This window comes from Babylonia areolata, chromosome 14, assembly GCF_041734735.1.
Source record: "Babylonia areolata isolate BAREFJ2019XMU chromosome 14, ASM4173473v1, whole genome shotgun sequence".
Lineage (NCBI taxonomy): Eukaryota > Metazoa > Mollusca > Gastropoda > Neogastropoda > Buccinidae > Babylonia > Babylonia areolata.
Window position 1 is genome coordinate 6,759,519 of NC_134889.1, and position 26,336 is coordinate 6,785,854.

Genomic DNA, 26,336 nt, shown 5'->3' on the forward strand with positions numbered 1-26,336 from the left:
TTCCGAAATCAGCCGGTAGGCCTAGTTGTCGAGCTTGGAAAATCTGAAGCGCGTGAGTGTGAGTGTTGGTTGTCGGAAATAGCGACTTCGCAGTTCCAAAGGTAATCATCAGCCTCGTCGTGCATTGTGTTCCGAAACAAGGGAGTGTCAGTACGTATATGAATATCGTATCTCTTGGTCTGTTGTGTGTATATATCATTTTGTTGGAGACCTGTCTGTTGGTTTGACAGGAACAGCGAGTCCAGTGTGCATTGGTCGGGGTGATCGGTTTTGTGTTGTTGGTTGTTGTTTTTTTTCTAGGGGGTGGACAGGTTGGTGAGAGCGAAGGCACAGGCGCGCGCAATCATTCGGTAAGTGGTGATGATGATGATGATGATTATTATGTTTGAGCTGTGTGTGTGTGTGTGTGTGTGTGTGTGTGTGTGTGTGTGTGTGTTATCCGCATACTTGTGCGCATGTGAATGTGCGTCAGTGTATGTTAAATTGTGTGTTTTGTGTGTGTGTGTGTGTGTGTGTGTGTGTTTGCGCTTGGTATCCGCTTACTAGTACGCGTGTGAACGTGGATCAGTGTATGTTCTGTGTGTGTGTGTGTGTGTGTGTGTGTGTGTGTGTGTGCGCGCACACACACACACACTCACACACACACATACATACACATTAAATACGTCCAGTCGGTGCGAATGAGCGTGTGTATATGTGTGTGTGTGTGTGTGTGTGTACGTCCGCGGGCGCTTATAGAAAATCCATGCTTTCATTTGTCACTATCGCTGTCAGTTTTTCATTGGCCGTGATGTCACTTGGATCTGCAGGCGACTGTTTTATCTGGAACACACACACACACACACACACACACACACACACACACACACACACAACTGGTACAGGCGCTTGACGTCAGAACTTTTACACTACGGTTTTTTTTTCCGTGTTGGGCTGGACTGATCAAAACCATGATAAATTTATAAAATAAGACCAACTTACAGGGATACAATAATTATACAGTCTCAGAGGTGATTATAAAGTCATTCGAACTATAGCCTACTTATTGCTTTAAAATTCAAGTCGTGTCTGTTAAACGTGTTTGTCCGTCTCACTCTCTCTCTCTCTCTCTCTCTCTCTCTCTCTCTCTCTCTCTCTCTGTGTCTCCCATGTTTTAGTCATGATTTTTTTCTAGCACTCAACGCTCAAGTTAGTGTGAAATGGGGGACGTGAAAGAGGGATAATGTTCATAACATTCTTGTTGCTGGAGACTGAGAACTCAGAACTCAAAACGTTTTTATTCAAGGATTAAGGTTTTAGGCATAGCCTATTCTTCCCATCTGCCCTTGCTAATCTACATCTATTACAAATAGCACACACAGTAAATGAAAGGAAAAGGTATTCATGCAGAAGGGTATACATAATGAAGAACCCCGCCCCCCCCCCCCCCCCCCCCACACACACACCCAAGCACACACATGCATATACGCACGCGAGCGCACACACATACATACACACACACGCGTGCACACACACACCGTCTGACAGCACCCCCTCCCTCCCCACACACACGCTAAGATTGACAGATGGATAGGACAGTGAGTCAGAGAGAGAGAGAGAGAGAGAGATCATCAGAATAGAAGTTCCAGAAACATCCGGGTGTTCAAAAGGTACAGTATTGTTACTGCCTCTGAAATCTACGTGTGGCGAGTGCAACATACTACAGTGACTACCACCATCACCAAGAGAGAGACTCAGAGAGAGAGAGAGGTGTGTGTGTGGGGGTGGGGGGTTGTGTGTGTGTGTGTGTGGGGGGGGGGATGATTGGGGCTGGGATTCCCGTTCGCAGCAGTCCATGAGTAGGTCTCTTCTTTATTATAGCTGCTGATATAATTATGTTTAGCTACTAGTATAATTTCCAATCTTCGTCAGCTATACATTATATGACACAGGAGCTGCATATTACTGTGGGCTGGTCAAGTTCGTTGTCAAATGCGCTATCTGTCAGTATCATGTGGACCTGTAATCACTAGCTTATGATCTCCCTGACAATAATCACCCAAAGCCAGTAGGTATGTAGGCTATCTTTTTGGTCAGTCGACCTACCATGGACTTAAGTGCACTTGTGTGCAGTACTTATATATATATATATATATATATATGTGTGTGTGTGTGTGTGTGTGTGTGTGTGTGTGAAGTCTCCACACTCGGCTCTTTCAAGTCTGGCCTTAAAACCCACCTCTTCACAAAATAGCCTCCCTTCCCTGCCTCTTCCTTGTCTTCAGTTTCTCCAGTTTTAGAGTTATGCATGCGTGTGAATGACTGGTGCGAAAGCGCTTTGATTTGTCTCTGCACAAGATTCAGCGCTATATAAATGCCACTATTATTATTATTGCCATAATGCCCTGCCTTCTTCTTCTTCTTTCCTTCCTTCTTTATTTATCTACTTATTTATTTGTTTGTTTATTCGGTCGACAAGTGTATTTGTTTAATCATCAAAATCTAAGTTGATTTTTCTTCAGAATTTTGCCAGGGACAACACATTCATTGCCCTGGACTGATTCTTTTACGAATGCGCAAAGTGCGTCCGGCAGTGAATGACCTCACGGCTTGAGTTCATCGTCTCAGTCATCTCGTGACAAACCCCTCACCAGTAAACCACCCCCTTAAGTCAGGTCCAGTGCGGGGGTTGGGGTGGGGGGTGGGTGTTGACAATCCCGACACCATTTTAGGACGATTCAAACCCATGCACCACTCGCTTTCTCGTCTGGCACGAATGCCGCTTGGACTCGGCTCCATTCCAGTAGACTGTTTGCTAGTGCACCATTGCCAATCAGAACACGTGTTACAGAGATGTATACAGGGAACGGGGTTTATAATTATTGACAGTGCGTTGAGCTCGGAAGAAGAAAGAGTATTGCAAATACTCACTCACTCACTCACTCATTCCCTCGACCGCTGGGGTCGTTGGGGGGACAAGAGGAAGATGCCATAGCTCGCCACGCCGTTCTGTCGGCAGCCGTCGTGAGGAGATCTGGCATCGTCATTTTGGTCCATTCCTTGACGTCGTCGAACCAGCTCTTTCTCTGCCGCCCCCGTCTGCGCCCTCCCTCTACAGTCCCTTGCAGGATGGTTTTGGAGAGGGTGTTATGTCGTATGACGTGACCAAACCATGCCATCTTTCGTCGTTTGACAGTCGCCAACAGTGGTTCTTGGGGTCCAACAAGGTTGCTGACCAGGTTCCGCACATAGTCATTGGTCTTGTGCTCCTTGTAGGAGATGTGTAGTAGTCTCCTCAAGCACTTGGTTTCGAATGCTTGGATTCTTCTTTCTGTTTCTGCCATCAGTGTCCATGTCTCACATCCATATAAGAGGATGGAGACCACCAGTGACTTGTAGAGCAGGAATTTTGTGTGGAAAAATTGCAAATACCCAAACGTGTAAACCATTTAGGAGGAAGGGGGCAAAATGGTCAGTAAGACGCTCAGCTGCCAATAAAGAAAGTCTCAGTATGAGGGTGTGGCTTCGAATCCCGCGAGAGTCGCCCTTTCTCCCAAGTTTGACTGGAAAATCAAACTGAGCGCCTAGTCATTCGGATGAGACGACGAGTAAACCGAGGTCCCGTGTACCGCGGCAGCACGCGCGCACTTAGTGCACTGAAAAAGAACCCATGGCAACGAGAGTACGTGTTGTCCTCTGGCAAAATTATGTAGAAGAAACCCACTCTCATAGGTACACAAACATGTGTATATGAACATTCACTCAAGGCTTGACCCAGCGCGGCAGTTGGGTTATGCTGCTGGTCAGGCATCTGCCTAGTAGCAGATGTGGTGTAGCGTATATGGATTTGTCCGAACGCAGTCACGGTGACGCCTCCTTTTGGATACAGAAACTGGAACTGCAAGCCATTGCACTGTTGTGGTGCAGACACATTTACCTTCTGCAGATGCCCAGTTCCTTTGTTTCGTGTTTCACGGCAAAGTGTTGATTCAGTGCACGAGCTGGCTATAGACCAGCACTGACCTACATCGGCACGAGATGTGCCTGCTTCATTGCACGTGCTATCTCTCCGTCTCTGTCTGTCTGTCTGTGTCTCTGTCTGTCTGTCTGTCTCTTTCTTTCTCTCTCTTTCTTTATCTTTGTCTCTGTCTGTCTCTCGCTCTCTGTCTCTGTTTGTTTCTGTCTATGTGTCTCTGACTCTCTCTCTCTCTCTCACGGCACAACACCGCACACGCACGCTCAAGCGTGCACACACACACACCACACACAGACATACGCGTAGTGACACACACACGCGCGCGCGCGCACACACACACACACACACACACTCACGCGCGCACGCACAGACAGACTGGACAGACACTGAGACAGACACACACACACACACACACACACACACACACACACGCACGCACGCACGCACGCACAGCCGGCGCCACACACGAAACCAGGTCACCAGTGAGGTAAACAAGTCAGCATTGAACCAGCGTGCCGCTCTCAGTGTCCAGAGCAGCTGTACAAAGACAGACTGTCCGTGCAAGGCAGGTGTTCCAGCGTCACTCTGTGTGTGTGTGTGTGTGTGTTTGCGCGCACGTGTGTGTGTGAGTGAGTCTCTGTGTGTGTTGTTGTTGTTGCTGTTGTGTGTGTGTAGCTCTGTGTGTGTGTGTGTGTGCGTGTGTGTGTGCATAATATAGCGTGCACAAGTATATTGGCATATTTTTAAATTGAGAAGAGGTATATAGACAAGACAAAAATCTTTTGAAAAATACAAAGGAAAAAAAAAGAAAGAAAACAAGAAGATATAGACATATGGAGATGGGTTGCATGGATGGACTTAGATATGGAGACACCTTTTTTTTTTCTTTTTTCTTTTTTTTTTGCTGCCCCATCATCTGCACCGTTTCAGTGGCATTACTCCCACGTCGCTCATTTAGATTCCCCCATACACGGCCACACCCGGGTTCGTCCTTTGCAGTTCCTGCGTCGGCAGTCCACAGGGAACCATCGATGTTAGGTCGCCAGGAGTCTGGCACACACCAGAGGAGACCCTGCACTGCTGCTGAGTCACTTCGGTGGTGTTCAGTGGTGCCTGTTCTGTTTTAACGTACTTAGGACACCACCTACTAATCCCCCCTACTAACGACAATAATGGCTTTGTCGCGGAGCCAGACTGAGTGAGTGTCCCTCCCAGAGTGGAGACCGCCACCACGTCCCTCAAACAACAGCCCCCCATGAATCTGCCGACACTGACGACATTGACAGAACTCACCCCAAGCACGGAAGTGGAGGGGTATCGAAACTGAGGTCACCATGAGAGCAGGGCATGAAAGGCCACAGACTCTGAGACTATTTTGTTTATATTGATGACGACGAAGGAGGAGGAGGATGACGATGATGATGACGATGTTGCTATGGAAGTCCATTTTGGTTTGGGACTGCGTGACAAGGCTGTATTCTACGCTTCCTGTCATAATGATATCCCGGCGTTAACCAGGCCCGAGAGATACAGACACTTGCAGTGTTGGGCAGGTAATTAGAACAACACACCCAAAGACGCATCCTTGAAGTGGATGACACTCGACTGTGTGGTCCCAGTCTCCCCATTTAAGCCCACAGCACACTCAACTCTGGGTAGGAGCCGGCCACGGGCCGAAAAACCCACCTCCGCTGGGATTCGAACCCGCGTCCTCCCAGCCGTCAGTCCGCGACGCTAACCACTTCGCCACTGCGGCTGTTTGGAGACACCTTTTTTCCCCTTAAGTAGGTAAGTAGATATTAAGCATGCAGAAACTCACCATGAGCTGGTTTCCTGTCAACATGTTTTCGCAATAGACCAGCCACTTATCAACGCTCTAGCTTCTCCTTTGCTTTGGCAGGGAGCATTTTTGTTGCTGTCTGTGTGTGTGTGTGTGTGTGCATGCGGGCGGGCGTGTGTGTGTGTGTGTGTGTGTGTGTGTGCAGTACTTAAAAAGGGTGGATAGTTAGCTGCCATTTCTTTTCTCTTTCCTTTTATATATATATTTAAATTATTATTAACCCTATGATTGCTGTTGACTGATACGCTCGTCTGTGAAGGTCCCTCACACCTTACTGAGATGATATGTTAGAGCTTATGGGCTTTGTTGTTGTGATGATCTATTTAGAATCTTTCTTCTTGGGATTGCACGATCGGCAAAAATAAATGACACCACTGCAAGTTCACAAAATGTAGTAAATTCGCTTCAAATTCAGGGCCCACGGTGATCCCATTCCATCAAAGATTCAGCGCTTATGGGGTTAATGCTTTCTTCTATTGTGTTGACACTCCTGCCCATTGTAGGACCAACACACAATGTAATTGTATATATATATATATATATATATATATATATATATATTTGTACACACATGTTGATAATGGGCACGGCTGGTGCTTGCACTGGCTATGCCAGAGCATACATTCTGTGTGTTCAGGATAAGCAACTGACTGTGGGTTTCTACCATGGTCTGTCAATAATGTACAGGATTCACAAAAAGTTGAGGACCACTTGGGGAACTTGCATTCTCTTCTTCCTGGGGGTATGGTCAAAATCAATGGTGCTGAATTTCCTGCAAGTAATCAATCATAATTATATTTAGCACTACTCATAACCAGATGTGGTTTGTTTTTTTGTGTTTTTTGGGGTTTTTTTTGTTGTTGTTGCATGTGTGCATTTGTGTGTGTGTGTGTGTGTGTGTGTGTTAGCTGAGAACATCATGAGATATAATGTAGACTAATTGAGAGAGGGAGAGAGTGTGTCTGTGTGGTTTTAACCTGGGGCGAAGTATTTGGTTGGTAGGGTTTGTGTAGGGTTTCAGGGAAGACCTATGTCTTGAATAACAGCTAACTTGTGTTTGCACATTTTCTTCTATCATTGCTGCTGTGTGCACATGTGTGTCAAATGATCGACATAGGGACAAGCCCGATGCTTCCTGTTTTTGAGGAAGTGTCTGGGTTTGTTCCAGTGTGTGACGGGCGCAATAGCCGAGTGGTCAAAGCGTTGGACTGTCAATCTGAGGGTCCTGGGTTCGAATCACGGTGACGGCGCCTGGTGGGTAAAGGGTGGAGATTTTTATGATCTCCCAGGTCAACATATGTGCAGACCTGCTAGTGCCTGAACCCCCTTCGTGTGTATATGCAAGCAGAAGATCAAATATGCACGTTAAAGATCCTGTAATCCATGTCAGCGTTCGGTGGGTTATGGAAACAAGAACATACCCAGCATGCACACCCCCGAAAACGGAGTATGGCTGCCTACATGGCGGGGTAAAAACGGTCATACACGTAAAAGCCCACTCGTGTACATACGAGTGAACGTGGGAGTTGCAGCCCACGAACGCAGAAGAAGAAGAAGAAGAAGTTCCAGTGTGTACCTTTTATTTACTTGTGTGCTTGCTGAATCGGAAGCAGCAGACTTGGAAGGTGTGTAGTTTGTGAAGGGAGAGAGTTAGCACTCTTTACTAGTTGTTGATCATTTTGTTTTCCTGGCCACATTGTTTGTTCATTTTTTTTGTCAAGGAAGGCCAAGGTTGTATTGTATTTCTCTTTTTATCACAACAGATTTCTCTGTGTGAAATTCGGGCTGCTCTCCCCAGGGAGATCGCGTCGCTACACAACAGCACCACCTTTTTTTTTTCTTTTTTTTCTTCTGTATTTGTTCCTGCGTGCAGTTTTGTTTGATTTCCTATCCAAGTGGATTTTTCTACAGAATTTTGCCAGGTATTACCCTTTTGTTGCCGTGGGTTCTTTTACGTGCGCTAAGTGCATGCTGCACTTTTTTTCAGATAAGACGGTAAACTGAGGTCCTGTGTACAGTACAGCGTCTGTAAAAGATCCCATGGCACCGAAAGGGTTGTCCCAGGTGAAATTCTTTGCGGAAAATTTCACACTGATAGCAGAACAAAATCCATATGATACGCTTAGAGACAGAAAAAAAGATTGAGAGAAAAAAGGTTGTGTTGCACTTTGACGATGAGATCTCCAGCCGTCTGAATTGAACACAGAGAAATCTGTTCTGACAAAAAATTACATTACAAATATATTTTCACTCAGTTCAGTTCAATTCACTGCCCCATCGGCTTTCAAAGGCCATAATTATGACCTTTAACCTTTGTCCGTTTGTGTGTGTGTGTGTGTGCGTGCGCGCGCGCGATGAATTTGACCCAGGTGTGAAGTATTTGGATGGTAAAATTTGTGGTGTGTGTGCGTGCGTGCGTGCTGACCTTTGACCCAAGGATGACGTATCCAGATGGTGAAGATTGTTGGTGATATATATATATATATATATATATATCCATTTGTGTGTGAGATGATTTTATCTCTCCCTTTTTATCCGGGTGAGGTGTTTAGGTGGGGGATGGGGTGTAGGTTTCGTGGGCGCTGCTGGGTGTCCATTAGTGAAGAGAGTCCTTCATGCTTGACACATTGACAGGCCATTGACCATACAGGTTCCCGGTCCCCTAACGCCACTAACGCCGCGCACTGCACGGGTATACATGTGGACGGGCAGGTGTTGTGTTGTGCCGAGCGTTCGTCGAGCTTTCTGTCTTTGTCAGCGCTACGCGGTTTGGTTGTCGATCTGTTGACGTGGAAGTTGTGGTGGTGATGAATGGCGGGGAGGAGGGGGGGGGGGTTGAGGAGGGGGGGGAGAGGAGGGGGGGCTCTTTGTGTGGGTGCCTATCAGAGGATGGGAGATTTGTGATGGTGGTGGTGGTTATGTGTGTGTGGGAGTCGATAAGAGGGTGGAGGGTGGGGGGGGGGGGGGGGGGGGAATTGGTAGTGGTGGATGTGGGTGGGTGTGCAGAAAAGGGGTGTGGTGGTGGTGGTGGATGTGGGTGGAAGTGCAAGTCGAAGGAGTGTGGAGGTGGGGTGGGGACAGATATATATATATATATATATATATATATATGAGTGAGTGGACATGCAGAATTCAGTTTGGGGAGAGGAGGGATAATAGTGAGGATGTGGTGTGGATCACACTTTAGGAGGGATGGAGGGGGAGGAGAAGGGGGTGCGGAGGGGGGAGAGGGCGTGGATAGTTGGTGGTGGTGGTGGTGGATGTTGGGGGGGGGGGGCGGGGGGGAAGGGTGCTGGAGTGTTCCACGGACGTATTGTCGAGTCCGTGGAGTAGTACTCTGAGGAAGAGGTTCTTGTGCTGGGTGTGTGAGATACATACATATTGGTGGTGGTTTGTGGGTGTGTGAAGGGGAGGCAGCTGAGGAGAGTGGGGGGGAACGGAGGGAGAGTGGTGAGGGTACGTACGTGGGTGGAGGACAGTTGGGAGAGGGGAGACTGGGGTTGTTAGGTGGGTGGGGAAAAGAGCTATGTACGGGTTGCGAAAAGATTAACGTCACGTCCTTGACACTGGCAGCGCGTGCCGTCCGCCATCTTGTGGAGATAGAAAACCAAGCGGAGACTGTGTTTACATGGAGTCAAGACATATTTATTTATTTATTATTTATTTATTTATTTATTCTTTTTTTTTTCTTTTTCTTTTTTTATTATATTTTATTTATTATTATTTGTTTTGTTTTTTTGGGTTTTTTTCTCAAGGCCTGGCAAAGCGCGTTGCCGGGTTACGCTGCTGGTCAGGCATCTGCTTGGCAGATGTGGTGTAGCGTATATGGATTTGTCCGAACGCAGTGACGCCTTGAGCTACTGAAACTGAAACTAAAACTGAGTCAAGACCATGGCTTGGTACCGCGGTATAGTCGGATGCATTACACATGAGAGAGACGAGGATGCCAGATTAGCCGGGGTCAGACTCACATTTATTTTAGAATACCCACAGTCGAGACAACCCAGGAAGAGATCGAATGTCCCGCCAGGTGGGTGGGGAGTGTCGTCCGTCAGAGAGAGAGAGAGGAGGTAGGGGAGGGGGTGGGGGGTTCAACAGAATCGCCACGATACTCACTCTGCGGTCCTGCCCCCCCCCCCCCCCCTTCCCACACCCCACTTATCCCCCCCCCCCCTCCTCCAAATCACCCGTCCTCAGTCCATCACAGTTGAATCTTTTCAAATCAGTGGTGAGGTCATTAAAGTACTGGGGCAGTATGATACGAAACTAATGCCTGTGCACAAACTTGCGTGCGTACACACACACACACACACACACACACAGAGTAACACACACACATGCGCGCGCGCGCACGCACATACACAGTCACACACACATAGTCACTCACACACGCGCGCGCGTGTGCACGCTCACTCGGTCTGCCCGTCTGCATGTCATTCCAGGCATCTTCTCTCTGTCTGTCTGTCTCTGTCTCTCTCCGCTCCTGTAGGGAGATAAGGTTGGTAGTATTTGTAGATGAATGGATGGAGAGAGAAAGAGAGAGAGAGAGAGAGCATTGCAGACCCCGTCCGAAAATCGTGAAATTCTGTTCACAAAAATTAATTGATATAATATCGATCTATCAGGATCCCAAACCTTATGCAAAAAAAAAAGAAGAAAAAAAAAGGGGGCCAAGTTAGTTTGGTATATAGAAAAAATACAGGCAGATATTTCTACGCCTCAAAAGGCGGGAATATTAAACAAAGAATGCTTCAAAGGCCTACTTATAAATTAATCATCACTCCCCGGAAACTTGTGTCCCCGATAGCTCAGTTGTACTTTCGTAACAAGCGGTTGAAGGGAGATAACTTGACCGTACTGCCGTCTCTCTTGCAGAGAAACGAACATTCAAGCTGCATGTAAGAGGCCATTGATTTGATCTCTCACACTCTTCCTCGATGATGATCTTATAGTCCCCACAAATGACAAACACATCAAACATCCCTGTCAACCCGTGTGAGTGTGTGTTTCTTTAATCTACCCAGGAGTGGACTGATTAAGTTCAAATCAGCAAAGTGCAGATTATACATTTTATCTGGAGTTTTATAGTGAAAGCGTCAAGGAATAAGTATCATTTTTAAGTGGTTCATGATTTCGTGTGAAGATAATTAGCCATAATTTTAGTTTACAAAATTATGTCTATATATATATATATATGTGTGTGTGTGTGTGTGTGTGTGTGTGTGTGTGTGTACATACATACATAGAGAGAGAGAGAGATTTATTTCTCTCTGCTCAGCAATTGTGTGTGTTTTAGTCTGTCACATGTACTATGTAGACGACATATATTTCCCCCTACCTTTGCTGTTTATAATTATAGATGATGATTATAATGGCCACATGCATAATGATGAGGATACAGTGGCAGCTAATATATATAATACGATATGATGGCCAGATGCATAATTATTTGGATACAACAGCAGTGAATGGCTTCATTAACACTTATGCCCATGAATCATTCTCTTCCTGTCTGTCTCTGTCTCTCCCCCTCCTCCTTCTGTCTCTCCCTGCCCCCCTCCCCACACCCCTCCCTTCTTTTGCTGTCTTTGTCCATGGGTTTGTTTGTTTTTTCTCTGCAAGTACCTTTGCATCATGCAGGTTTTGCATCGCTTCATCAAATCTCTGCACTCAGGCTCTTTCAAGTCTGGAATCAAGCCTAACCTCTTTCCCCTTCCCCTGCCTCTAATCCCAGTCTGCAGTGTCTTAAGCATTGTAGTTTAGCACACACACACACACACACACACACACACACATTGTAGTTTAGGATACACACACACACACACACACACACATGTTTGTGTGTGTGTGAGTGAAATTTTTATTAGTTTTTTTTTCTTGATCTCACTATAGTCTTTGACTATAGTGTGTAAGCGCTTTGAGTTGTCAGTGTACAAAATCCAGCAGTGCATAAAATACTTCTGTTATCATTATTATTGTTATATCATTATCATCATTTTTATTACTACTATCATTATGATTGTCATCATTTTGATTATTATATAATGTTATCATCATGATGATTATCATGATTGTTATCATGATTATTATCACTATTTTTTTTATAGTATAATTATCGTGAGTATCATTATTATTTCTGTGTCCCAGGCAACAAGCAGCAGCAGCACCACCACAGAGAACAAAGACACGAGAAGGGAGGGAGACAGACAAGTCCATACACGTTTTCACAGTAACAACCACCCGGAGACACAGTCGTCAACATGGCCAGCACGTCTCGAGAAGAAACCATCAAGTTTCATCCAAGCGCTAGAGACGGTATGACAGCCTGACAATCAGTCATGTTCGACCATGACCATCAGAACAGTGCTGGCGGCAACAGCATGCTGTCCTTATTATCCGGGGCTAAACTTTGATTACAGTGGAGAGTGTCTCTCTCTCTCTGGTTAATCTTTGCTCTTTTGGCAGGGAAGGTTTTAAGATAATTGGTGCTGGGCTGGTCCCCCAAAGGCCAACTAGCCCCCAAGGCTGTAACACTAAGAGCCAGTGCAATCTTGCCTCCTGGTATGAGAGTCATAGTCCTTCACAAACAACTGTGTAAGTTGTAAATGAATTCCCATTGCTGTTGGCCAAAGAAGGTATTGTCATATATAGTGTGTATGCATATTCAGGGTCCATACATACAGGTTTTAAAAGTTTTTAGAGATTGAAAAATAGTACATGCCTTAAGAATGTAGGTCCATGAAAATCATTAGAAAATGATCCAGGTTTGTAGTAGATATAGCATGAGGGTATATACAGCCTTGTGAAGCAGGACTCTCCCAAACATAAATGGACCTCCATAGCAGCATCGTCATCACCCTTATCATTACTTACCATCATTGACATACAGAAAACAAAATGTCCCGAAATTCTGAGGTGTAAAAAAAAAAAAAATGAAAAGAAAAGAAATTGTTTGGATATGGGATTTAGAGGTGCGTGCAGTGCATGTGTACATGTGTGTGCGTGCATGTGCGTGTGTGTGTGTGTGTGTGTGTGTGCAGGTTGAGCTTTTTGTCTGTATTTTATGTCTTTGATTAGCTAGATGAGAATCTGCATGTAACTGTGGAGCCAATTGCATTGCTTGGTTCTAATTTTTTGACAGTTACACGTGACTAAAATTAATGCCTACGTTGACAGAACTACGCCATTGGTCAGTTCCATACTACACACAGTTAGTAGCGGATTACGACCATACTAGGCTCTTCTGTCCGAGCGATGCAACTGGGTCGTGGGGATGTACATGCAGGTGTATAGTTGTACTAAATTGGCCCAGAGCACCAAGTTTTGCCTTGAAATAAGTTGTTTTAAAAATAAAAAAAATTTTTCCTGGTTTTCTCTGTAATGTTCTTATTTCTCTTTTTAAAACTAAAAAAAAGAAAGAAAAGAAAAAAAAAAAGTAAATCGATAAATGAATAATAAACAAAAACAATATAATTACATATACAAAACACACACACACACAAACACACACACACACACACACACACACACACACACACACACACACCTCTCTCTCTCTCTCTGTCTCTCTCTCTCTCTCTCTGTCTCTCTCTCTCTCTCTCTCTCTCTATATATATATATGTATTATATACAAGTGTGTGTATATTTTCTATATATACATAGTTTTTGTTTTGTTTTTTATTATTGTCTTTTTATTTTATTTATTATTATTATTGTTATTATCATCATCATCACCGTTATTATTATCATTATTATTGCTATTATCTTTTTCTTTTTCTTTTTTGTCAAGGCCTGACTAAGCGCGTTGGGTTACGCTGCTGGTCAGGCATCTGCTTGGCAGATGTGGTGTAGCGTGTATATGGATTTGTCCGAAGGCAGTGATGCCTCCTTGAGCTATTGATACTGATACTGGTACTGATACTGGTACCTGTACTGATACTGGTACTGATACTGGTTTGTTTTGAAGCAGACCAGAACAAGATTGGTGATGGAGACATTGGCTTGTGTGGGTACGTCCTGACTGGTCTGTCCTACGTTCTGGTCGTCCTCTTCTTCCCCTTTTCTCTCATGGTCTGCATCAAGGTCAGTATACTCTGTATTGAGTTGTGTTGCACTGTGGTGTGTGTGTGTGTTGTTTAGGTGTTGTGTGTTGTATTGTTTAATTGTATGGTGTTGTATGGTAGCGTATAAGTTGTATTGTACTGTATTTGTATTTGACTGTTATTGGATTGCTGTACTGTGCATACAGTATAGAATTGTATGTGCATGACCATTTTTGTTTATTTACCTGTAACTGCCATGAAGGCAGCCATACTCCATCTTCGGGGTGTTCATGCTGGGTATGTTCTTGTTTCCATAACCCACCGAACGCTGACATGGATTACAGGATCTTAAACGTGCGTATTTGATCTTCTGCTTGCCTATACATATGACAGGGGTTCAGGCACAAGTAGGTCTGCACATTTGTTGACCTGGGAGATCAGAAAAATCTCCACCCTTTACCCACCAGGCGCCGTTACCGAGATCTGATCCCGAGACCCTCAGAGTGAAAGTCCAACGCTTTAACCGCTCAATTATTATTATGCCCATCAACTTTCCTATCAAAGCTGACTTTAAAAAAAAACCTGGCTAACTAAGAACCAATTGTAAAAGAAAATATGTTTTCTTTATATTATAATTATTATTTATTTATGTACGCTTATAGTTGATTTCATCAAGTTTTTGCGCCTTAAACATATTATTAGTAGTGGTAGTAGTTGTTTTTTTTTAATGTATTTATCTATTATTTATTCACCCCTTATTTATTTATTTTTTTTTTATAACATTTTTTTTTTTTTTTTCTCAAGGCTTGACTGAGCACGTTGGGTTACGCTGCTGGTCAGGCATCTGCTTGGCAGATGTGTAGCGTATATGGATTTGTCCGAACGCAGTGACGCCTCCTTGAGCTACTGAAACTGAAACTGAAACTTTCATGAAATGTTAAAAAAAAAAACCCAGTATATAATTCAAAGTATGCTGGCTGCATAATGGTCTTACAGTGGCTCACCTCTCACTGAACACACAAACAGCTGTTTCAGACACACATGTGTGACGGGCGCCATAGCCGAATGGTTAAAGCGTTGGACTTTCGAACTGAGGGTCCCGGGTTCGAATCACGGTGACGACGCCTGGTGGGTAAAGGGTGGAGATTTTTACAATCTCCCAGGTCAACACATGTGCAGACCTGCTAGTGCCTGAACCCCCTTTGTGTGTATACGCACGCAGAAGATCAAATACGCACGTTAAAGATCCTGTAATCCATGTCAGCGTTCGGTGGGTTATGGAAACAAGAACATACCCAGCATGCACACCCCCGAAAGCGGAGTACGGCTGCCTACATGGCGGGGTAAAAACGGTCATACACGTAAAAGCCCACTCGCGTATATACGAGTGAACGTGGGAGTTGAAGCCCACGAACGCAGAAGAAGAAGAAGAAGAAGACACACATGTACACCATGAAACAGCTTGAAGAATGCCTTTGAAAAATCAGTGTTTAAGCCAGAAGTTTACAGTTATTCTGTGGTTAATATTATAAGTGATAACTGTTTTATTTTTGTTTTTGGTTTGTAAACTGTGGAAGTGCTTAACAAATAGTAAAGAGTGGTAACTCTCTCCATTACACAAGGTACACAACTTCAAGTCAGTGATGCTTACGCTACCGATTCAGCTAGCACACAGGTATATAAAAAGTACATTGGAACAAACCCAGACGCTTCCTCAAAAAAAGGAAGCGCCGGGTCTGTCCCTTATACCAATCATTTGACATGTGCACACAGCAGCAAAGACAGAAGAAATGTGCAAACACAAATTAGCTTTTATTCAAGAAGTGCTTTTATTTGTGGAAGTGCTTGTGCAAGAAAGCACGACCTCTTTGTTACGAATGGTGTTCATTACATTGTATGTACACACATTGCCGTTTGCTATGAATTCAGCATTATTGTACCATGTCCTCCAGAAGAAGAAAAAATGTTTATGTATATGTTTGAAAGAACAAAATGTCAGGTGGTGTTCCCTCAGGGTTTATATTATTTGTTTATTTCGTTTCTTACAAGGTTTCGCCATGTACTAGGGCTTTATCAAGCTGTCCAGAACACATAAAGACCAAAGTAAACTTATCAATGCATCCCCCCCACCCACACACACACACTCACATGTATGCACGCATGCACGCACACATGTATGCATGCACAAATGCACACACACACACATTCACTCACTCACACACACACACACACACACACACGGACACGCACACACACACACACACACACACAGAGTCTTTCTACCACCCACACACATACACACATTCATTTACATAAACACACATACACTGGCATGCATAAGCTGTATGTATATTATGATACATATATGCACAGCGTATACATTCTACATGTCTCACACTGCATTTGGTTGTTGTTGACAGATTGTACAGGAATACGAGCGAGCTGTCATCTATCGTCTGGGTCGGCTGGTGTCCGGTGGTGCCAAAGGGCCAGGTGTGTCTATTTTGATATTGATAAAAAATTTCTCAACACACACACACACACACACACACACACACACACACACCACACACACACACACACACACACACACACTGCATTGAGGAAGAAGAAAGAGAGTGTGAGATGGAGATAGAGAGGGGGGTAGATTATAAAAATTAAAAAAAGTCTCTGGTCTGCATATCCTTCTTTTCCTACATGTGTGTGTGTGTGTGTGTGTTTTATGTGTGTGTGTGTGTGTGTGTGAGAGAGAGAGAGAGAGAGAGAGAGCAAGTGTGTGTGTGTGAGTGAGAGAGAAATAGAGTGTGTGTTTGTGTGTGTGTGTGTGAGAGAGAGAGAGAGAGAGAGAGAGAGCAAGTGTGTGTGTGTTTGTGAGAGAGAGAGAGAGAGAGAGGTAGAGAGAGATCATGTGTGTCCGTTTGTGAGTGCTTGCGAAAAAAGTTATAGACAGGAAAGCATGTGTGTGTGCATGTACATAATGTTTTTGTGTGAAAAAAGTTATAGATAGGAAAGCATGTGTGTGTGCATGTACATAATGTTTTTGTGTGAATTATGTGTGTGTGAGAGTGTGTGCAGTGTATTTTTGTGTGTGTAGTGTAATGTAGTATAGTGCATATGTGTATAGTGCAGTGTGTGTATGTATCTGTGAATGTGTGCACACATGCATTGATACCTGTTTAGGCAACCATGCTCGGTAATCAGCAAATGTTCAGAGATGAATTATTTACGTATGTACATGCATGTTGTGCGTTCTTCCCTTCAACAGGTATGTTCTTCATCCTGCCCTGCATGGATTCGTACAGTAAGGTTGACCTCCGAACTGTGTCCTTTGACGTACCACCTCAAGAGGTCAGTCGCTTCATTGCTGTTAGTTAGCTCCCCTGACTTTCCCCACAGACGACCTATTTGTTTGTAAGGGTAAGAATAACATCGCCAAAGAAGAAATTTCAAAATTTATGATCTGAAAACTTCCAAACTGATCAGCAAGATACCGAGTAAGTTGCAGGCAAAATTCAAAACTTCCTCCCCTGTTAACGCCAAAATGTAGGCCTCCATGTTAGTTTTTTTATTTTTATCACACAGATCCATCGAGGCAGAGTGGGTCAGTGGTTGATTAATTAACACTAACTACCGGAAGTTGGAGAGTCTTTTTGCATCCAAACAAAACTAAAATGTAACTTTGGTACATAACTTGATGGGCGCAATAGCCGAGTGGTTAAAGCGTTGGACTGTCAGTCTGAGGGTCCCGGGTTCGAATCACGGTGACGGCGCCTGGTGGGTGAAGGGTGGAGATTTTTCCGATCTCCCAGGTCAACATATGTGCAGACCTGCTAGTGCCTGAACCCCCTTCGTGTGTATATATGCAAGCAGAAGATCAAATACGCACGTTAAAGATCCTGTAATCCATGTCAGCATTCGGTGGGTTATGGAAACAAGAACATACCCAGCATGCACACCCCCAAAAACGGAGTATGGCTGCATACATGGCGGGGTAAAAACGGTCATACACGTAAAAGCCCACTCATGTGCATACGAGTGAACGTGGGAGTTGCAGCCCACGAACGCAGAAGAAGAAGAAGAAATGGTGTCTTCATTGTTGCGCAGGAATGTTTCCCCAGGCGCTTCTGCTTCTTCTTTGTTCGTGGGCTGCAACTCCCATGTTCACTCAAATGTACATGAGTGGGCTTTTACCTGTATGATCATTTTTACCCCACCATGTAGGCAACCATACTCCATGCGTATGTTTATGTAAGTTTGTGCCTGCCTATGTGTGCGTATGTGTTAGGGTAGCTGTTAGATACACATGTATGTTACAATGTATGTATGCAGTGTGTGTGTGTGTGTGTAGTCACATTTTGGTGTGTGTATGTAACATAGATATAATGTTTTATGTTAACAAAAGCGTTTTTGTAAAGCACCTAGAGCAGATTTCTTGATAGTGTGCTATATAAGTATCCATTATTATTATTATTTTCAGGGATATGCATGCTGGGTATGTTCTTGTTTCCATAACCCACCGAATACTGACATGGATTACAGGATCTTTAACGTGCGTATTTGATCTTCTGCGTGCGTATACACATGAAGGGGGGTTCAGGCAAAAGCAGGTCTGCACATATGTTGACCTGGGAGATCGGAAAAATCTCCACCCTTTACCCACCAGGCGCCGTTACCGAGATTGGAACCTGGGAACCACAGATTGAAAGTGCAATGCTTTAACTCTCTCCATACGAACGGCGAAAGAGACGACGTTAACAGCGTTTCACCCCAGTTACCATCATCAAAATATTGCAAGCAGAAGGCTCTTATACCGAAGAGGTGAATGTTGACAAAGAATACTACAATTCTGACGACGGAAGCTAAAGGTTGGGTCATTCAAACACCCACTGGACATCCGAAGGGTCTGTGTAGAGGAGAAGAGAGGACTGGCTGTACTGAGTGAGTTAACCACTCGGCTATTGCGCCCGTTTCTCTAGGTGCTGACACGGGACTCGGTGACGGTGGCTGTGGACGCCGTGGTGTACTTCCGTATCCATGACGCCGTGTCTTCGGTCAACAACGTGGAGAACGCCGCCCGCTCCACCCAGCTGCTGGCGGCCACCACCCTGAGGAACGTGCTGGGCACCAAGAACCTGGCTGAGATCCTGTCGGACCGCGAGACCATCAGTCACTTCATGCAGGTCAGTGAGGGTGTGAACAGAGCAGAATAGAATAGAACAGAATATTTTATTGTCATAAAACCTTAGGGTTTATAAGACACAATAAAACATAAACATGAGCATATTAAGAAGAGAAACATTTGTGAACAAATTTCGCCAGCCTTGGCTGTAATTCTGTTAGAAGGGTCTGTGTGGGTGGGTGGGTGGGTGGGTGGTATGGGAATGGGTGCGGGTGGGTAGACGAGGGGTTGGGGGTGATTTTGGGGACTGGCAGGAGGTAAGAACTTGGTGGAGATCCTGTCCGATCATGAGACCATTCGCTGGTGAGTGGGGTGGGTGGGTGGATGTGTAATTGGTATGGTCGTGGGGATGGGTACAGGTAGTTAGATGAGGGGTGGGTGTGGTTTGGGGACTGGCAGGAGGTAAGAATTTGGTGGAGATCCTGTCTGATCATGAGACCATTCGCTGGTGAGTGGGGTGGGTGGTATGGTTGTGGGGATGGGTACAGGTAGTTAGATGAGGGGTGGGTGTGGTTTGGGGACTGGCAGGAGGTAAGAATTTGGTGGAGATCCTGTCTGATCATGAGACCATTCGCTGGTGAGTGGGGTGGGTGGTATGGTTGTGGGGATGGGTACAGGTAGTTAGATGAGGGGTGGGTGTGGTTCAGGGGGTGGGAGAAGGTAAGAACTTTGCCGAGATCCTGTCCGACCAGGAGACTATCAGTCACTTCATAGAGGTGAGTGGGGTTGGTGTGTGGGGGTGGTGTGGTCATGGGGTTGGGTGTGGGTGGATAGACGTGGGGTTTGGGGGGGTGGTTTGGGGGGGTGGCGAGGTAAGAACCTAGCGGAGGTCCTGTCGGATCGTGAAACCATTAGTCACTTGATGCAGGAGAGTGGGATGTGTAGGAAGGGGTTGGGGGGGGGGGGGAAACTGATAGTGATGGGTGCGGGTGGGTAGACGAGGGGTTGGGGGTGGTTTTGGGGTCTGGGTGGGAGGTAAAGAATTTGGTGGAGATCCTGTATAAAATCAGGAGACGATCAGTCACTTCATGCAGGTGAGTGGGGGGGGGCGGGGGGTTGGGGTTGGGGGGGGGGGTTATGGGAATGGGTGTGGTTTGGTTACATGAGGGGTTGGGGGTGGTTTTGGGGTCTGGGTGGGAGGTAAGATTCTGGTGGAGATACTGTATAAAATCAGGAGACCATCATCAGTCACTTCATGCAGGTGAGTGGGGGGGTGGGGTTAGGGTTGGGGGGGGGGGGTGGTTATGGGAATGGGTGTGGTTCGGTTACATGAGGGGTTGGGGTGGTTTGGGGTCTGGCTGGGAGGTAAGATTCTGGTGGAGATACTGTATAAAATCAGGAGACCATCAGTCACTTCATGCAGGTGAGTGGGGGGGGGGGGGGTGGGGTTAGGGTTGGGGGGGGGGGGGGGTTATGGGAATGGGTGTGGTTCAGTTAGATGAGGGGTTGGGGGTGGTTTTGGGGTCTGGGTGGGAGGTAAGATTCTGGTAGAGATCCTGTATAAAATCAGGAGACCATCAGTCACTTCATGCAGGTGAGTGGGAGGGGTGCGGGGGCGGTTGGGGTTGGGGGGGGTGTTATGGGAATGGGTGTGGTTCGGTTAGATGAGGGGTTGGGGTGGTTTGGGGTTTTGGCAGGAGGCAAGAACTGGGCTGAGATCCTCTTGGATCATGAGACCACCAGTAGTCACTTGATGCAGGTGGGGTGAAGTTTCAGTTTCAGTTGTCAGTTTCTCAAGGATGCGTCACTGCGTTCGGTCAGGTCCATATGCGCCACCCCACATGTGCCTGACCAGCTTCATAATAACCCAACGCGCTTAGTCAGGACTTGATTGCAGGGCATGAATGTTTGTGTACCTATCAGAGTGGATTTCATCTACAGAATTTTTGCCAGAGGACAACACCCTCGTTGCCATGGGTTCTTTTTCAGTGCACCCAGTACAAATGACTATATGGTGAGTCTGAGAGTTTCAGAATTTGTTGGTTGTATTTTTGATTGTGTACTGTTTATGATTGTGTGCTATGACTTGTGTGTGTGTGTGTGTGTGCGTTTGCTTGTGTGTATTGTGTGGGTGGGTATGGGAGGGTGGGGGGGGATGAATAATTTTTTTAGTAGTATTTGATATCTTGTGTTCAGTTTTTCCTTACTTTTACTGGTGTGTTCTATATGTAAACGTCTAGGGCCTATTTTCAAGATTAGGTGTAAATGATGATGATGATGATGATAATAATAATAACAATAATAATAATAATGATAATAATAATAATGATGATGATGATGATAATGATGACAATGATAATAATGATAATAATAATAATACTGTTGTACACAAACCCATGACAAGCTCTCTATGCCTGACTAGTGGGTTGGGTTTAAGGTCAGGCATCTGCTCTATTTTATTCAAAGTATTGATGTGGTGTAGACTGGGGCAATAGCCGAGTGTTTAAAGCGTTGGACTTTCAATCGGAGGCTTCCTGGTTCGAATCTCAGTAACGGCGCCTGATGGGAAAAGGGTGGAGATTCTTTTCCAGTCTCCCAGGTCAACATGTGTGCAGACCTGCTAGTGCCTGACCCCCCTTCATGCGTATACGCAAGGAGAGGATCAAATATTCACGTTAAAGATCCTTCAGTCCATGTCAGCGTTCGGTGGGTTATGGAAACAAGAACATACCCAGCATGCACCCCACCGAAAAACGGAGTATGGCTGCCTTCATGGTGAGATAAAAACAGCCATACATGTAAAAGCCCACTCACATACATACGTGTGAATGTGGGAGTTGCAGCCCATGAACAAAGAAGAAGGAGAAGATGTGGTGTAGAGCATATGGATCATCCCACACGCTTTGACACCTTGTAACTGAAACAGAAAGTTTTAGACAGGAGGGCTACTGGGTCGAGTGTGAACTCGTTTCTACTCAGTAGAACGTTTTCTCCCTGTTTCTTTTCTCCCGGTTGAGTTTGCTGGATTTTATTAAGTTTTGTTGTTGTTTTTTTTTAATTCTCTTCTTCTTCTTCTTCTGCATTCATGGGCTGCAACTCCCACGTTCACTCGTATGCACACGAGTGGGCTTTTACGTGTATGATTGTTTTTACCCTGCCATGTAGGCAGCCATACTCCGTTTTCGGAGGTGTGCATGCTGGGTATGTTCTTGTTTCCATAACCCACCGAACGCTGACATGGATAACAGGATCTTTAACGTGCGTATTCAATCTTCTGCTTGCATATACACACGAAGGGGGTTCAGGCACTGGCAGGTCTGCACATATGTTGACATGGGAGATCGTAAAAATCTCCACCCTTTACCCACCAGGCGCCATCACCGTGATTCAAACCCGGGGCCCTCAGATTGACAGTCCAACGCTTTAACCACTCGGCTATTGCGCCCGTCGTTTTTTTAAATTCATTTTCTTTTCTTTTCGTTTTCTTTTTCAGACCTCGCTGGATGAGGCCACTGACCCCTGGGGTATCAAGGTGGAGAGAGTGGAAGTGTGAGTATTTGTATTTGTATTTCTTTTTATCACTACAGATTTCTCTGTGTGAAATTCGGGCTGCTCTCCCCAGGGAGAGCGCGTCGCTACACTACAGCGCCACCCTTTTTTCTTTTTTCCTGTGTGCAGTTTTAGTTGTTTTTCCTATCAAAGTGGACTTTTTCTACAGAATTTTGCCAGGAACAAACCCTTTGTTGCCGTGGGTTCTTTTACGTGTGCTGAGTGCATCTGAATGACTGACGTCCAGACCACCACTCAAGGTCTAGTGGATGGGGAGAAAATATCGGCAGCTGAGCTGTGATTCGAACCAGCGCGCTCAGATTCTCTCGCTTCCTCGAACGCTGACATGGATTACAGGATCTTTAACGTGCGTATTTGATCTTCTACTTGCATATACACACGAAGGGGGTTCAGGCACTAGCAGGTCTGCACATATGTTGACCTGGGAGATCGTAAAAATCTCCACCCTTCACCCACCAGGCGCCGTCACCGTGATTCGAACCCGGGACCCTCAGATTGACAGTCCAACGCTTTAACCACTCGGCTATTGCGCCCGTCGTGTGTGGCCTCCTGACATCAGTGTTTCCTTGTGGACTGCCAGCATTGGGACTGCAACAGATGAACCGGGAAGTTGCTGTGTATGTGGGACTCGCAATGAGCGGGAGGGGGGGGGGGGGAGTATTGCCACTGTAACAGTGCAGTTTATGGAGCAGCACCAGAAAAAAAAAATTCCTTGGCATATTTTTGTTCTGTTTAGATCAGTACTGGGGTGGGGTTTTGTTTTGTTTTGTTTTTTTCCATTGTTTGCTGGGATTTGGGTTTTTTCTTCTTCTCAATACACCTCCCTCCTCCGCATGGCCAATCCTTCACCCATTCTCCGAACTTATTGTATGAGTGTGCGTGTGTGTGCTGAGGGGAATGAATGCATACATGCCAAACTCGCTTTGTAATGAATTGAAAATAAACCATTGAGAAGAAGAAGAAGAAATTTTATTGTTTGGTTGGGTACTTCTTATTGTTGTCGTGTGTGTGTCTGTGTATGTGTGCATGCGCTTTTTTTTTTTTTTTTGTTTTTTTTTTTTTAACAGGATTTCTTCTACATTGCAGAATTTTAGATAAGTATTAATTATTTTCTTTCTTTTTTTTCCAAAGAAAGTTTATCTGAGGATTTTTGTTTTTGTTTTTTTACTTACAATTCATTTCTTTTCTTTCAGTTGTGTGTTTTTATTATTTTTAGACTGGGTAGTTTAACTTTGAATACTGTGTGTGTGTGTGTGTGTGCGTGTTTCTCTTAATTTCCATTTATTTTCATTCAGTTGAGTGGGGTTTTTTTTGTTTGTTTTTAAGCTGAGTAGTATGACTTTGAATACCACCCATATGTGTGCGCTCGTGTGTTTTTTCCTCTTTGATTTCCATTTCTTTACTTTCAGCCGTGTGTTTCTGTTATTTTTAAACTGAGTTCTATACCCAAGTCCTTTGAAAATGTTGATGCATGTGTGTGAGAGAGAGAGAGAAAGAGAGTCCTTTAACTCACTCAGTACGGCCAGTCCTCTCTTCTCCTCTACACAGAACCCTCGGATGTCAAGTGGGTGTCCGAATGACCCAACCTTTAGCTTCCGTCATCAGAATTGTGGTATTCTTTGCCAACATTCACCTCTTCAGTATTAGAACCTTCCGCTTGCAATATTTTGATGATGGTAACTGGGGTGAAACGCTGTTAACGTCGTCTTTCGCTGTTCGTATGGAGAGAGTTAACGTTTTATTTAACACTGTATTTGCAGGAAGGATGTGAGGCTGCCCCTGCAGCTGCAGAGGGCCATGGCTGCTGAAGCTGAAGCCGCCAGAGAAGCCAGAGCAAAGGTCTGTGGTGCATGTGTGTTCATTTGTCTATGTGTGTATCCCTGATGCATCAGTGCCCCACTCCATCCCCTCAACGAAAGTTAATCCGCTGCATGCATGGGTGTACTGGGGAAAAAATATGCTGGGTTGGCAAGTATGTTTGTGTACTCTGTGTGTGTGTGTGTGTGTGTGCATGTGAGCACACACATTATTTTAATCAGTTTTATTCATCTGCCTCCCTCCAAATTCCAGGTTATTGCCATACACATTATCTAAATCAGAGTAATACAACTGTTTTCCCTCAAAATTCCAAGTGATTGCCACACATTATTTTGATCAGAGTTATTCATCTGCCGTTTTCCCTCCAAATTCCAGGTGATTGCCGCCGAGGGAGAGCAGAAGGCCTCGCGTGCCTTGAAGGAAGCTGCCGAGATAATCAGCGAGTCCCCCGCTGCCCTGCAGCTCCGCTACCTGCAGACCCTCAACTCTATCTCCGCTGAGAAGAACTCCACCATCATCTTCCCCCTGCCCCTGGAAATGATGAAGGGATTCATGAAGTAGACAGGACAAGCAGAGATTTGGCGCTGCAGAGTACTACGACGCATTTTTTTTTTAAGTCAATTTTTTGTGTGTGTGTTTATGAGTGTATTATTGTTATTCCAGTAATGTTGGGACATCATGAACAGTTGGGTGAAGGTCAAATAGGAACATCAAAATTGAAGTCCTCTGAGCATAATTTGTTAAAAGGGGCGTGGATATGCAGTGAGGAAAAAAAGTGTGAAAAGAGGGGGGACAAAAAGAATATTGTGCTTATTATGATTGTTTTATGAGAAAATAAGTAAAAAATTTTTGGTTTAATTATTATTGAATTTTATCAACATATGGCCTCCTCCAATGACGGGCGCAATAGCCAAGTGGTTAAAGCGTTGGACTTTCAATCTGCGAGTGTACGTGGGAGTTGCAGCCCACGAAAGTGGAAGAAGGCCTCCTCCAGTGACAATATCCCCAAGATTTTTGGAGTCCATGTTTTTCATGATTAAAGCAAGTGAACAAAAAATTATCCAGAAAATTATGTGATGTGAGAGTTGCAACCATGTGACTTTTTCAACCCAACAGAAAGCCACACAACGTGACTTTTGTTTGTTTCAATAATGTCGGTGTAGGTGTTTTTTTTGTTTTTGTTTTTTAAGTATCCTTGAAAATGGCACAGTGACATACTTTTTGAATTTTTATTTTGTTCAGAAGCCAATAACGTGTTCTACAATTTCATCAACTCATTTTGAAAATGAGGCGGCCTTCAAAATTTTGCTCGTTTTTTTAATGATTCAAATGAGTACTTTGTTTTTGCTGACTTGGTACATTTTTACCATTGTTTATGCATGTGATGCATGTATATATATGTATGCAAGGCCTGAACTTGAACATGAAATTCTTGAGATATGAACAAACTTGTATCATATTTAATGATTAATATCTTGCAGAACAGAAAAAAAATAAGAAAAAGACTTGACCAAGTTTAACACAAATAGTAGTACTGCCAGTCATTCGCAAGAACATTAGACATGTGGTTTGTTGTTTTATAATCAAGGCTTATAAATTTTTTTTTCTTTTCTTTCAAATTGTGTGTCAATACACCCACGGTGTTCTTTGTTGTACATTTTTGAACGGTCTTTGTGGTAATTTTACCTCTTTTGGTATTAGTTGCAATGGAATTTTTAATTCAAAATGCTCTTTCCATAATATTCCTTTTGAATTTTTATTTGTTTCTTTTCAATCCATGTAGAGGGTGTTTTATATATATATATATATATTTCTTTGAATCGGCATAATTCACAAGCTCTTCCCATCTGAATGACAATTGACTTTGTAACTTTATGGGATCATACCACCAATATTTAATGAATGGGTGTTGGAGTTTATTTGGAGTGCATTGTGTAATACAGCAGAACACACCATGAAATCGGCTTATCTTAGGAGTTGAAGTAGTCATTT

At 44.6% G+C, this 26,336-nt stretch overlaps 1 protein-coding gene across 5 annotated transcripts; it reads left to right on the forward strand.

Annotated features, from left to right (window-relative positions):
• LOC143289778 (band 7 protein AAEL010189-like) lies at positions 1 to 26,243 on the forward strand. Of its 5 annotated transcripts, none has more exons than XM_076598907.1 (10): positions 48 to 101; positions 301 to 350; positions 11,943 to 12,110; positions 13,765 to 13,877; positions 16,258 to 16,330; positions 17,103 to 17,185; positions 18,814 to 19,017; positions 22,450 to 22,505; positions 24,287 to 24,365; positions 24,720 to 26,243. In XM_076598907.1, the coding sequence occupies exons 3-10, from the start codon at positions 12,056 to 12,058 to the stop codon at positions 24,903 to 24,905; spliced, it is 849 nt and encodes a 282-aa protein (XP_076455022.1). In that variant the 5' UTR covers positions 48 to 101; positions 301 to 350; positions 11,943 to 12,055; the 3' UTR covers positions 24,906 to 26,243. The 5 variants fall into 5 exon arrangements, with proteins under 5 accessions (XP_076455020.1, XP_076455023.1, XP_076455018.1 ...); XM_076598904.1 differs by having other exon boundaries at positions 52 to 150; XM_076598905.1 differs by lacking the exon at positions 301 to 350 and having other exon boundaries at positions 1 to 150.
• Positions 26,244 to 26,336: the final 93 nt, after the last annotated feature.

Coding starts and splice junctions, on each gene's coding strand:
- LOC143289778 (XM_076598905.1), top strand. CDS start 12,056: ATGGCCAGCACGTCTCGAGAAGAAACCATCAAGTTTCATCCAAGCGCT. Junction 17,186..18,813: donor TTGACGTACCACCTCAAGAG/GTCAGTCGCTTC, acceptor CCGTTTCTCTAG/GTGCTGACACGGGACTCGGT. Junction 22,506..24,286: donor AAGGTGGAGAGAGTGGAAGT/GTGAGTATTTGT, acceptor CTGTATTTGCAG/GAAGGATGTGAGGCTGCCCC.